Source organism: Saccostrea echinata, unplaced genomic scaffold, assembly GCF_033153115.1.
Source record: "Saccostrea echinata isolate AGI-Se365-2 ecotype Australia unplaced genomic scaffold, CSIRO_AGI_Sech_v1 ptg000056l, whole genome shotgun sequence".
NCBI classification, from domain to species: domain Eukaryota; kingdom Metazoa; phylum Mollusca; class Bivalvia; order Ostreida; family Ostreidae; genus Saccostrea; species Saccostrea echinata.
The window spans coordinates 1,764,081-1,778,213 of record NW_026889805.1 but is presented as its reverse complement, the minus strand read 5'-3'; the positions used below and the strand labels follow the sequence as shown (position 1 = coordinate 1,778,213).

Here is a 14,133-nt window from a genome sequence, read left to right as displayed (position 1 = left end):
ATACTGTTGATCAAGAGTAGTCTTAAACAGCCACAATATATCTTCAAGTTTATTTTTTGTGTGGAGTCAATTCACACTTTTAAAGAATTTCAGTGCTTAACTACCAGAACTTCTACAAACTTTTCTACAAAAGTTCATGAGAGAGAGAGAGAAAGAGAGAGAATAACAGATCACAACATGAAGGTAGACCTTGTCTACTGCATGCTGATAAAGTAGAACAAACTACAAAGGAGATTCCAGCAAAAAAATAACAAGAGAGTCAAAACAATTTTATTGTATAAACAAAATGAGGTGATGAAAAATGCAACTACTTCAATAATATAATGCCTTCATAGCATTTTATCACTTTTATATAGTCTTCTGAATTAAAAACATCTTTACATATACATAGAATATTAATCATATCACATAAGATTTTTGTTTATTTATACACATTTAACAGTATATACAAATAAGTTAACCAATAAAAAAAAATCACCAGAGTTCAAAGGTCAGATGGAAGATTGTAGGCTGCCCAAAAGGTTGAAAGATCCAATCAGATAAGAGGCTGTACAACAACAAATTTCTGGTTGGTTGCATGATTTGCACACAATACTGAGAGTGAATGCCATTGGAGGAGAGTGCTGTCCAGTGATTGGTCAGAGCCTTAGTTTCCACCCTTACCTGTGCTACAGTTAACGGCTGGCGTAGTCTGATTGAGGGGGGTGGTGGATTTTGTTGTGTTGTTGTTTGTATTACTGCTTTCCTTTGACTTCTCTAATGCTTCTTTCCGTTTCCTTTCCTCAGCATCTAAAATAAGGTTACATTATTTAATCATCACTTTTCATAACTCAAACTTTTTTTTAAAAATAAATTCCACACATGTATTTTTCTCTTCCTCAACAAAAGCCTAAGTTATCATCAGCTGACCTGGATGGCATGATCTTAATCAAAATTTTGATACTTTAATATAATGAGCTTAAAATACAACTTGGCTGTGTTCAAGATCATGGGTATCTTAGCCTGGCTGCTATGTCTACTGAACTTACTGCATTAGATTGTGATTTCCCTATGTAGTGGCTAGACTAGCATATGAATCAATGCTTGATATTGCTATGTATTGGCTAGACTAGCATATGAATCAACACTTGATTTCCCCATGTGATGGCTAGACTAGCATATGAATCAACGCTTGATATTGCTATGTATTGGTTAGACTAGCATATGAATCAACACTTGATTCCCTATGTAGTGGCTAGACTAGCATATGAATTAACACTTAATTTCCCTATGTAGTGGCTAGGCTAGCATATGAATTAACACTTAATTTCCCTATGTAATGGCTAGACTAGCATATGAATTAACACCTGAATACTAATTAATGCTTGATTTCCCTATGTAGTGGCTAGGCTAGCATATGGATTAACACCTGAATACTAATTAATGCTTGATATCCCTATGTAGTGGCTAGGCCAGCATATGAATTAACACCTGAATACTAATTAATGCTTAATTTCCCTATGTAGTGGCTAGACTAGCATATGAATTAACACCTGAATACTAATTAATGCTTGATTTCCCTATGTAGTGGCTAGACTAGCATATGAATTAACACCTGAATACTAATTAATGCTTGATTTCCCTATGTAGTGGCTAGACTAGCATATGAATTAACACCTGAATACTAATTAATGCTTGATTTCCCTATGTAGTGGCTAGGCTAGCATATGAATTAATGCTTGATATCCCTAAGTATAGTGGCTAGGCTTGCATATAATTTAACGATGATTGATATCCCCATGTTGTGGCTGGGTTAGCACATGAATAAATGCTTGATATCCCCAAGTAGTAGCAATTCGTTCATGATCATAGCTCTGAGAAGCTGGTACAATCCTGAACACAGTCCTGAATTAATTAAATCAATGATTACAATGCTATTCCCTAACAAGATCTCAGCATTTCATTGCACCACAACTTAGACCTTATGGACAAGATCTGTAGTAAAATTAATCACATAGTATTAAATCAATGGCAGCAATACATGACTGAATTCATGCCAATCAATGGTTAAACAATTATAGCAGGGATACAGTATTTTTTTAAATACGATTTTATACCCTCATAACCTAGCGACTAGAACTTCATACTGAAATTCATCCCAGGCAACATTGTAAGCGATCGATGGAAAGTCACAATAGTTTGTCCCAAATAATGAATTTACAATTTCAGTAACTTGAGAACAAAGACAGCTTGGCACAGGGGTACTGTAAAGACAAAAATACTATGGCAGACTTGCTCCAATACCAAACACAAATGGAAGAAGCCCCCAAAAAGTTGATGAACAGAATGCCTTGATGAACAGAATGCCTCATGACACTAAAACCTGGATTGCCACCAGGCAATCAAGTTTGAGTGCAAAATGAAATGTTCCAAAATCAAACAAAATATCTAATACCAGAGTGACCTTGACTTTTGAATTGTGATGATCTTCAGAAGATGGACATGATCAAGAATTTGACAAGAGGCCAAATGGCCTAGAATTGTTCATCTGAAAATTGCACACGTGTCAATGTGACCTATTTCTGAACTAGCAAATCTCAAGGCCCCAAGACCATAACACATCATCTGATAGAGTTTGAGGATTTTAAGTCTCTTAGAATCTGAAATATTTAATAAAATGCTTTAAAAAATGAAAAGCTGTAAATTCATGAAGTAGGTCACTGTGACTTACTGACAGTACAAATGGCCACAGCATTACTCTTTGAGTCTTTGACTCAGAGTAGAGTCAAAAACTCATTTCACTCAAAGACTTGTTAGTGATAGTCTCTGTGATCCTCCCCATCTAGTTGGGGGTGGAATGTAGGAGTGGGGCTTGATTTGTGGTATTTCAAAAGAATTCTGACACAGCATCTGAAACATCTCCCTGTACTGTATATAGACTTACCTTTGGCAGCCTGCTCTTTCCAGCGGATTTTATTGTCTGCCAAACAATCTGCCCATGGGGTGTTCAGTGCATATTTACCTTTAAAGATCAAAATAAAACATCTGTGTGCTTATGAAGTTACAGAAAAATATAGAACGAGATAGAGGTACATCTCATTTACTGTACTGGTAACAAATTCATTTCATTTTTTTAATTATACACATTTTATTTTTCAGCTGAATAATGCATTAAAATAGAATTAAAATGCAGTAGCCCTTTTCACAAAAGATTTTACAATTAATTTTCATGATTTTCACAAAAATTCTTGCAAGATTCTTATGTGTTTAAAATTTGTCATTACTTTCTGCAAGCTCTAGCACTCTTATAGAGCCAATTTTAAATTGAAAAACAAGAGGCCCATGGGCCACATCGCTCACCTGAGCACATTGGCTAGGAAAAAAAGCAAAAATCAGTTCAGTATTGAAAAGTTAATGGGGGAGAAAGGGGGGAGGGGGGGGGTGAGGGATTTTAAACTACCTAACAATGCTTTCATATCAATATAACAAATGACTTTGCTGTTCTTGAGCAGCAGATTTTTTCCCATATATTCATTTGTAAAAATTTGATCCCCCATTGTGGCCCCACCCTACCCCTGGGGGTGCTCATTTCAAAAAATTTCATTTTATACTACCCAACGATGCTTCCATATCAATTTGACTAATCATGGCTTTTCTGTTCTTGAGAGAAAGATTTTTTCCTATATATTCCTCTGTAAACTTTGATCACCCATTGTGGCCCCACCCTACCTCCGGGGGTCATGATTTGAACAAACTTGAATCTACACTAGCTGAGGATGCTTCCACATAAATATGACCAATCATGTCTTTGCTTATCTTGAGAAGAAGATTTTTAAAGTTTTTTTTTCTATATACTCTTATGAAAAATTTTGACCCCCCCCCCCCATTGTGGCCTCACCCTACCCCCGGGGGTCATTATTTGAACAAACTTGAATCTACACTACCTGAGGATGCTTCCATATAAATATGACCAATCATGGCTTTGCTGTTCTTAAGAAGAAGATTTTTAAAGATATTTTCCTATATATTTCTATGTAAAACTTTGATCCCCCATTATGGCCTCACCCTACCCCCGGGGGTCATGATTTGAACAAACTTGAATCTACACTACCTGAGGATGCTTCCATATAAATATGACCAATCATGGCTTTGCTGTTCTTAAGAAGAAGATTTTTAAAGATATTTTCCTATATATTTCTATGTAAAAATTTTGATCCCCCATTGTGGCCCCACCCTACCCGCGGGGGTCATGATTTGAACAAATTTGAATCTACACTACCTGAGGAGGTTTCCACATAAGTTTCATCTTTCCTGGCCCAGTGGTTCTTGAGAAGAAGATTTTTAAATGATGCCATTATTTTTTCACTAATTCCTAATTATCTCCCCTTGAAAGAGGGCATGGCCCTTCATTTGAACAAACTTGAATCCCCTTCACCCAAGGATACTTTGTCGCAAGTTTGGTTGAATTTGGCCCAGTGGTTCTTGAGAAGAAGATGAAAATGTGAAAAGTTTACAACAACAACGACAATGACAACAACGACGACAGACAACGGACAAATTTTGATCAGAAAAGCTCACTTGAGCCTTTGGCTCAGGTGAGCTAATAACAGATAAAACCTAAATAAATGTTTAATGGGACTTTTTCATGGATCCTATGATAGCATTTTATATCATTTCCCAAATATTGTCGAAAAATTAAATATACAGGTGACTCTCGATGGCTCAAACGCTATTCTCTCTAAGTTCTTGATCACTTGAAGTGAAACCCCTGTCCATTTTTTCCTCTACATAAAAAAAACAAACAAATGTACACCAGATCTCTCGATGTTATCTTTCTCTCAAACGAAGACCAGAGTCCCATTACACAGATTTCACTTTTTTTTAAACTCCTGATCTCTGGAAGTGTTGACTGCACATACACATCAATCAAGCATTGTAATTAATTCAGCTTCAACTTACCTAGGTAACAGTAATACCTGGCGCTAGCTTGGATATAATAACTGGACGTTTTAAATAGGTGACAATACAACTGTGCATTGCTGAGGGTTAATAATTAATGGACTTTTTGAAAAACAGATAGCCGTTCACCACTGATTTTGATATGACAGTCATTAGATGATAATGAGAAACTAATTTAGATGCAGGTCAAGAAATTCATAAATTACCGTATTCCATTTCTGTGCAAGAGTAAGAAAACCATTGCACAAATAATCTGAATAATTGAATAGCTATATAGAGCAATCTGCAGGGGAAGATGGGGTGTTTTATTTGCAACAAACACCATCTGAGCGTAGTAACGAAATGAAAACAAAGAAATATTGAAATTGAAAGATCTTTCTCTTATTTAATCAACAGATACGATCTTTGTTGTTGAATTCAAGTGAATTACCAGTAATATGCATATGAAAATGAGCCAGAATGTTTTCAACAAATACTTCCGTTAAACATAATAAAAGAATGATATTGACCGAACCTGAAAATTTCAGACTTCTTTCCTCTTTTGATCACTCGAACCCCTCAATCTCTTGAACATTTTTTTAAGGTTCCTGTGAACTTTGAGAGATCTAGAGTCACCTGTACTGCAAAATATTTACGATGGCACATTTCTCTTAAGATATTTGTATGACCTACTTTTATGTCAGACTTGTGATTTTCACATCAGATTTAAATCTTACTCGCTTCACAATCGATCGCACTCAATTTTTGTTGTTCATAATGGCTATAAATTTACTTACAAGTGTTGAAAAGTACTCATGATTTGTTGCAAGAGATTCTTAAGTTAAAATCTTACCCTAAAAATTAAAGATTTTTTGTGAAAAGGGCTACAGAGAAATTAGTTACGCAGGCTAAATACTTCTGCAATTCAAACGGAATTTAAATGATCCCTCCAACAACACCAAACTAAAGAGTTAAAACTTTTCTTCATAATGCACAATATATATACACTACATAGGCATGACAATACTTATTAACATATTCAGGTCAGATACATAAAATTCTTGGGGGGAAAACAAAATAGCAACAGTATTATTACTGTAATAAATTACTATCCCCCCCCCCCCCCCCAACCAACCAACCAACCAAAAAAAAAAATAAATAAAAAATAAAAACAGAATTTGGTTTTGATGACAAATGAATTGAAAGTGCTGCCAACCAAATCCAAGCTTGAGTACATGTAGCAGATACACCAGACAGTGTGGTTACCTGTCTTTCTGGATTTCTCCCTATTAGACACTCGATGTAATGAATTTGTACTCGTACTTTTGTCTGCTGTGTCAAAGACTTCCTCAGTGATGGCGTCTTCTGAGCGGGCAGCCTTCTGTAGTGGAGTCAGAATCTTCTCCAACATTTCTGTCATCACCGTAAAGCTTGGGTCCACAATGAAGTCAATAAAACCTAACAACAATCCAAATATAGGGTCATTAAAAATAAACAAAGAATTCAAATGATGGAGTTGATGAAAGTGATCAACAAATAAAAATCATAAGTCTATAAAACCTACAAGTAAAACAAACAAAAACATTCATCACCAAATACTTTACTCTAACCCCCCCCCCCCCCCCCCCCAATCTTAGTCCAAACGTCAATTGGATCAACTTCTGAAGAACATTTTCTCATTTCTCAAACATGATTAGTGTGGCCATAAATTTTCCTCTATAGTCGATCAATTTGTGACCTGTCACCTTACTTGTTGCCTTTTCAAAGGAGGAAGCCAGAGGTCCCCCCATCCATCTCCCTGTCTGATTTAAACCTATTATATATATTTACTTAAATGCGATTCCACATCAACCTATTATATCCTTAAATGTGATTCCACATCAACCTATTATATACTTAAATGTGATTCCAACTCAACCTATTATATACTTAAATGTGATTCCAAATCAACCTATTATATACTTAAATGTGATTCCACATCAACCTATTATATACTTAAATGTGATTCCAAATCAACCTATTATATACTTAAATGTGATTCCAAATCAACCTATTATATACTTAAATGTGATTCCACATCAACCTATTATATACTTAAATGTGATTCCAAATCAACCTGTTATATACTTAAATGTGATTCCAAATTAACCTATTATATACTTAAATGTGATTCCACATCAACCTATTATATACTTAAATGTGATTCCACATCAACCTATTATATACTTAAATGTGATTCCAAATCAACCTATTATATACTTAAATGTGATTCCATATCATTGTTTTTTTTTTTCAAAATCGCAGTGAGGAAATGATTCTTCTTCTCCAAGACATGACTGTGAATGTGGAAATGTTTTTTTTTTTTTTTTTTTTGGGGGGGGGGGGGGGATTTATGTGAATTCTGGGACAAGTAAAGTTCACTAATTTATATCACACAAATGGTTTCATATAAGGTACTATATGAAAAGAACAAAGCAACACATTTCGTAAATTCCTTAACTTTTGCAAAAATAAGCCCTACACTTATGCTTTTCCTCCCATTGAAATTGCAAAAGTATACAGTAACCTATTATCTACTTATTTGCGACTTGGCCAATAGGGTCTTTTCAAGGTCAAACAGTGTGGATATGGGCAGCCCCTTTTTTCTTCATATGTTAGCTATTAATACATTATAACCTTTTTTGTGACTTGCCAACTAGGGTCTTTCTGGGGTCATACAGTAAGGAAATGGACTCCTCATTTTCTGAACAGTGTATCTACCTATTTGTGACCCAGCCACTAGGGTCTTTTTGTGGTAAAACACTGGGGAGATGGGCAGTCACTCATCCTCTATAGACATTAAACTATTATTTACCTATCTGTGACTCAGCCACTAGGGTCTTTTCCCGGTCACACAGGGGCGAGATGGGCAGTCCCAGTTCTTGTTCTCTGTCCCCCTGTTTAAAGAATTCCTCCAGAAGCTGACTAGTCCAGCGTCGGTGAAGATTCCAGTCTTTGGCTGGATGACTTATGTCTGCACAGTGTAGGACCAAAGATAATGCTTTCTGTTTGTCTATACTAAAGAACAATTTCTACTATAATTCACATTCATGTCAAACAATGTAAATTCAAAATCCAATGCATAATTTAAATATCATTTAATTAGAAACCTCTGTGACACAAGGAATATTGTATCTAACATAATTCTAAGTGGACTATGATTTCTACAGAGTCTTATTGTACAGTAATACTAACTTCTCTGGCATGCCCAGTAGGTTCTTCATGTTCTTCAACTGTTGAAAGTGGAAAGACATGTCTGTAGCCATCACCATTTCTATGACTAAAGATCGGAATTCTCTATAAAAGAAACAATCAACATTGAAGCATTACCAAGCAGCACAGACAAAAAATTAAGATGAAAATTAATGGCTGTATAGAAATTTAAAAAAAAATTGTCAGAAAAAATGTTCATTATTAACTGAAATTGATAAATATCATTTTAAAATAGATTATATCTTATTATGTCTACACTGTCTTGTCTCTTCTGTTTTATCCTTGCCAATGGCTGGATGTTTTATTCCTACACTTCTCTACTGTGGTGAGTAGGTTTTGTGATTTTGTTTTTAGCTATACACTTCTCTACTGTGGTGAGTAGGTTTAGTGATTTTGTTTTTTATCTACATACGTGTGCCATAATTTAACGGCAAAAATCCAAGATGGCGTCGCTCAAGCGTGAAGCGTAATGTAAACAATAAACATAAAATAAGTAAAAAAAATAACTTACCGAGTTTAATATTTTGTCATTTCACCTTTGACCCTCAAAACTTTCCTCATGCGTCTTGACAGGGAATTATATAGCCCCTGTATATATTCCAAAGGGAGATTTTGCCATATGTCTACTATAGCCCTGGAAAGTTCATCGGGGGTAGTGATATTTTCCACACGATGTTGCAGTCTCTGTTTAAGTTTTAGCCACACATTCTCAATAATATTTAAATCAGGTGACTGTGCAGGCCAGCTGATACAATTAATATTGTTCCTTGCTTTGTAATTTTCGACATCTTGGGCTCGGTGGATCGGGGCATTATCGTCTTGAAATAAAAAGTTTTGGTTCGGAAATGTGTAGCTATAACGGGCCACAAGTTGTCCTCAAGGATATCTATATACTTGTGTCTATTCACAGTTTCATTTATGGTTGTAATTGTACCCACACCGTAATATGTTATACATCCCCAAATCATAACCGATATTCTTCGTTGGGATGGGGGGCAGACACAGTCTGGGGACTCCGCTTCATCCTTTTGGCGCCATATATAGAACCTATTGTTTTGACCCAAAACAACTTGACTTTCATCAGAGAAAATTACTCTGTCCCACTGACCATTAAAGTTTTCCTCGACACCATGCTAACCGCTTTTTACGATTCACCTCTTTCACACGGACTTTCTTTTTTACTGAGGCAAATTCTCTACTACACCTCTTTGTTTAAAACGAGAGATAACTCCTGTAACAGTTCCTCTGGGCATGTTCAAATCATCAGCAATCTGTTGTAACTTATATCCCTTTTCTCGCATATCTACGATGACATTTTTAATGTCATTTGACAAATGTTTACGGTTTTCAGCCATGATTAAATACACTATGTAAAAATTTCCAGAGGCAGACGACAACCAAACATCCGGTTTGAATTTAAAAACGGAAGTAAGAATAACCAGGAGCTAAAAATAGATATGTCTTTTCCCCAAGAATATAATGCATACCGAGCTTGTTTACATTACGCTTCACGCTTAAGCGACGCCATCTTGGATTTTTGCCGTTAAATTATGGCACACGTCTGTATACACTTCTCTACTGTGGTGAGTAGGTTTTGTGATTTTGTTTTTTATCTGTACACTTCTCTACTGTGGTGAGTAGGTTTTGTGATTTTGTATTTGACCTATACACTTCTCTTCTATGGTGAGTAGGTTTAGTGATTTTGTTTTTTATCTATACACTTCTCTTCTATGGTGAGTAAGTTTTGTGATTTTGTTTTTTAACCTATACACTTCTCTACTGTGGTGAGTAGGTTTTGTGATTTTGTTTTTTTTACCTATACACTTCTCTACTGTGGTGAGTAGGTTTTGTGATTTTGTTTTTTTACCTATACACTTCTCTACTGTGGTGAGAAGCTTTTGTGATTTTGTTTTTTATCTATACACTTCTCTACTGTTGTGAGTAGGTTTTGTGATTTTGTTTTTTATCTATACACTTCTCTACTGTGGTGAGTAGGTTTTGTGATTTTGTTTTTTATCTATACACTTCTCTACTGTGGTGAGTAGGTTTTGTGATTTTATTTTTATCTATACACTCCTCTACTGTGGTGAGTAGGTTTTGTATTTGACCTACCGTATATACTCGCCTATAAGTCGGTCCGCCTATAAGTCGGTTGTATTTTTGAAACATATTAGAGGGATTGACCTTCTAAAATACCAATCTTTTTATAACTCGCCTATAAGTCGGACATAGAGTTTTGGATCAAAGTTCAACTCCCAAAAATCCGACTTATAGGCGAGTATATACGGTATACATTTATCTATTTTAACAAGTAGGCTTTGTGATTGTGTTTTATGTACTGTTCAGCTCTCTTCAATACACTTTTCTAGTGGTGAGTAGGTTTTGTGATTTTAGTATTTTTTTTACCTCTCCTCTTTTCTACTATACACTTCTCTATTGTGGTGAGTAGGTTTTTGAGATTTTTGTATTTTTTTTTTACCTCTCCTCTTTTCTACTATACATTTCTCTATTGTGGTGAGTAGGTTTTGTGATTTTTGTATTTTTTTTTACCTCTCCTCTTTTCTACTATACACTTCTCTATTGTGGTGAGTAGGTTTTGAGATTTTTGTATTTTTTTTTACCTCTCCTCTTTTCTACTATTCACTTCTCTATTGTGGTGAGTAGGTTTTGTGATTTTTGTATTTTTTTTACCTCTCCTCTTTTCTACTATACGCTTCTCTATTGTGGTGAGTAGGTTTTGAGATTTTTGTATTTTTTTACCTCTCCTCTTTTCTACTATACACTTCTCTATTGTGGTGAGTAGGTTTTGAGATTTTTGTATTTTTTTCACCTCTCCTCTTTTCTACTATACACTTCTCTATTGTGGTGAGTAGGTTTTGAGATTTTTGTATTTTTTTTACCTCTCCTCTTTTCTACTATACACTTCTCTATTGTGGTGAGTAGGTTTTGAGATTTTTGTATTTTTTTCACCTCTCCTCTTTTCTACTATACACTTCTCTATTGTGGTGAGTAGGTTTTGAGATTTTAGTATTTTTTTTACCTCTCCTCTTTTCTACTATACATTTCTCTATTGTGGTGAGTAGGTTTTGAGATTTTTGTATTTTTTTTACCTCTCCTCTTTTCTACTATACACTTCTCTATTGTGGTGAGTAGGTTTTGAGATTTTTGTATTTTTTTCACCTCTCCTCTTTTCTACTATACACCTCTCTATTGTGGTGAGTAGGTTTTGAGATTCTTGTATTTTTTTCACCTCTCCTCTTTTCTACTATACACTTCTCTATTGTGGTGAGTAGGTTTTGTGATTTTTGTATTTTTTTCACCTCTCCTCTTTTCTACTATACACTTCTCTATTGTGGTGAGTAGGTTTTGTGATTTTTGTATTTTTTTCACCTCTCCTCTTTTCTACTATACACTTCTCTATTGTGGTGAGTAGGTTTTGTGATTTTTGTATTTTTTTCACCTCTCCTCTTTTCTACTATACACTTCTCTATTGTGGTGAGTAGGTTTTGAGATTTTGTATTTTTTTACCTCTCCTCTTTTCTACTATACACTTCTCTATTGTGGTGAGTAGGTTTTTGAGATTTTTGTATTTTTTTACCTCTCCTCTTTTCTACTATACACTTCTCTATTGTGGTGAGTAGGTTTTGTGATTTTTGTATTTTTTTTTTACCTCTCCTCTTTTCTACTATACACTTCTCTATTGTGGTGAGTAGGTTTTGAGATTTTTGTATTTTTTTCACCTCTCCTCTTTTCTACTATACACTTCTCTATTGTGGTGAGTAGGTTTTGAGATTTTTGTATTTTTTTTACCTCTCCTCTTTTCTACTATACACTTCTCTATTGTGGTGAGTAGGTTTTGAGATTTTTGTATTTTTTTCACCTCTCCTCTTTTCTACTATACACTTCTCTATTGTGGTGAGTAGGTTTTGAGATTTTAGTATTTTTTTCACCTCTCCTCTTTTCTACTATACACTTCTCTATTGTGGTGAGTAGGTTTTGAGATTTTAGTATTTTTTTTACCTCTCCTCTTTTCTACTATACACTTCTCTATTGTGGTGAGTAGGTTTTGAGATTTTTGTATTTTTTTTCACCTCTCCTCTTTTCTACTATACACTTCTCTATTGTGGTGAGTAGGTTTTGAGATTTTTGTATTTTTTTCACCTCTCCTCTTTTCTACTATACACTTCTCTATTGTGGTGAGTAGGTTTTGAGATTTTTGTATTTTTTTACCTCTCCTCTTTTCTACTATACACTTCTCTATTGTGGTGAGTAGGTTTTGAGATTTTTGTATTTTTTTCACCTCTCCTCTTTTCTACTATACACTTCTCTATTGTGGTGAGTAGGTTTTGTGATTTTTGTATTTTTTTTACCTCTCCTCTTTTCTACTATACACTTCTCTATTGTGGTGAGTAGGTTTTGAGATTTTTGTATTTTTTTTACCTCTCCTCTTTTCTACTATACACTTCTCTATTGTGGTGAGTAGGTTTTGTGATTTTTGTATTTTTTTCACCTCTCCTCTTTTCTACTATACACTTCTCTATTGTGGTGAGTAGGTTTTGTGATTTTTGTATTTTTTTCACCTCTCCTCTTTTCTACTATACACTTCTCTATTGTGGTGAGTAGGTTTTGTGATTTTTGTATTTTTTTTTTACCTCTCCTCTTTTCTACTATACACTTCTCTATTGTGGTGAGTAGGTTTTGAGATTTTTGTATTTTTTTACCTCTCCTCTTTTCTACTATACACTTCTCTATTGTGGTGAGTAGGTTTTCTACTGCTTTGACCTGTATAGATCTAGACTAGGAGGTCAAATTCTGTGCCTTTATCTATTCTCTTCTCTGATGAGGTGGTTAGTTTTGTATTATTTAGATCTATCTGTGTATATACATATTTTTATAACTATTCTCCTCTCTACTGTGGTGGTTAGTTTTGTATTATTTAGATCTATCTGTGTATATACATATTTTTATACCTATTCTCCTCTCTACTGTGGTGGTTGGTTTTGTATTATTTAGATCTATCTGTGTATATACATATTTTTATAACTATTCTCCTCTCTACTGTGGTGGTTAGTTTTGTATTATTTAGATCTATCTGTGTATATACATATTTTTATACCTATTCTCCTCTCTACTGTGGTGGTTGGTTTTGTATTATTTAGATCTATCTGTGTATATACATATTTTTATAACTATTCTCCTCTCTACTGTGGTGGTTAGTTTTGTATTATTTAGATCTATCTGTGTTTATATATATATTTATTTTACCTATACTCTTCTCTGCTGAGGTGGTTAGTTTTGTATATTTTAGATCTATCTGTGTATATATATATATATATATTTTTTTTTACCTATACTCTTCTCTGCTGAGGTGGTTAAGAATATTGGCTTCCTCTGATCTCATGATTCGGAATGAGGCACATATATGGTGATTCTCCAGAACAGCTTTATCATTATACAGGATAGCAAATTCGGACCTACAAGAAATAGCAATGTATAATGTAATATAATAAATAAACAGAAACATCCTACTGGGACCCCCTACCCCCTCCGTGCTAAAGAAAAGGCGCATACTTACTTTAAAATAGCTTAAAATAAAGAAATCCATTTAAAAATTACACTCCAAATTTAAACTAGTTGAAAGATTGTTAGCTCTGGTCCTGAGAAAGCTTTGTGTTGAGTTTGAAAGTGTTACCTTCCACAGACTTAAATTGTCACATCTCAAAGAACTTCTCAGCTATGTGACCTTGACCTTATGCAAATAAGACTCCAGACTTCTTGGTTCCTACACCAATCTTCATGTCATGTATGATTTCCTAATGCAGTTATGCTCCTCCTATACAAAGTCTTGCCTTTTAGAATTTTACATTTCCGAGATCTTTAGAATTTTGATAATTAAACCTCTCGACCTTGACCTTGTCTAAATTAACTTTCTCAGGTTTACAACATATTCTATAATCCTAAATA

General features: G+C 34.6%; 1 protein-coding gene across 8 annotated transcripts in view; it reads right to left on the bottom strand.

Annotated features, from left to right (window-relative positions):
- Positions 1 to 254: 254 nt before the first annotated feature.
- The window catches only part of LOC133173437 (dual specificity calcium/calmodulin-dependent 3',5'-cyclic nucleotide phosphodiesterase 1A-like), a 144,117-nt gene continuing 130,238 nt past the window's right edge, over positions 255 to 14,133 (bottom strand). For 7 of the 8 annotated variants that reach the window (XM_061308426.1, XM_061308419.1, XM_061308420.1 and 4 more), the window contains 6 exons: positions 13,518 to 13,643; positions 8,152 to 8,253; positions 7,772 to 7,974; positions 6,184 to 6,375; positions 2,924 to 3,001; positions 255 to 789 (listed from right to left, as the gene is read on the bottom strand). In XM_061308426.1, coding sequence (XP_061164410.1) covers positions 647 to 789; positions 2,924 to 3,001; positions 6,184 to 6,375; positions 7,772 to 7,974; positions 8,152 to 8,253; positions 13,518 to 13,643 — 844 coding nt within the window. In that variant the 3' untranslated portion in view covers positions 255 to 646. The remainder of the gene's footprint in view (positions 790 to 2,923; positions 3,002 to 6,183; positions 6,376 to 7,771; positions 7,975 to 8,151; positions 8,254 to 13,517; positions 13,644 to 14,133) is intronic. The other variant, XM_061308421.1, reaches the window with a different exon arrangement.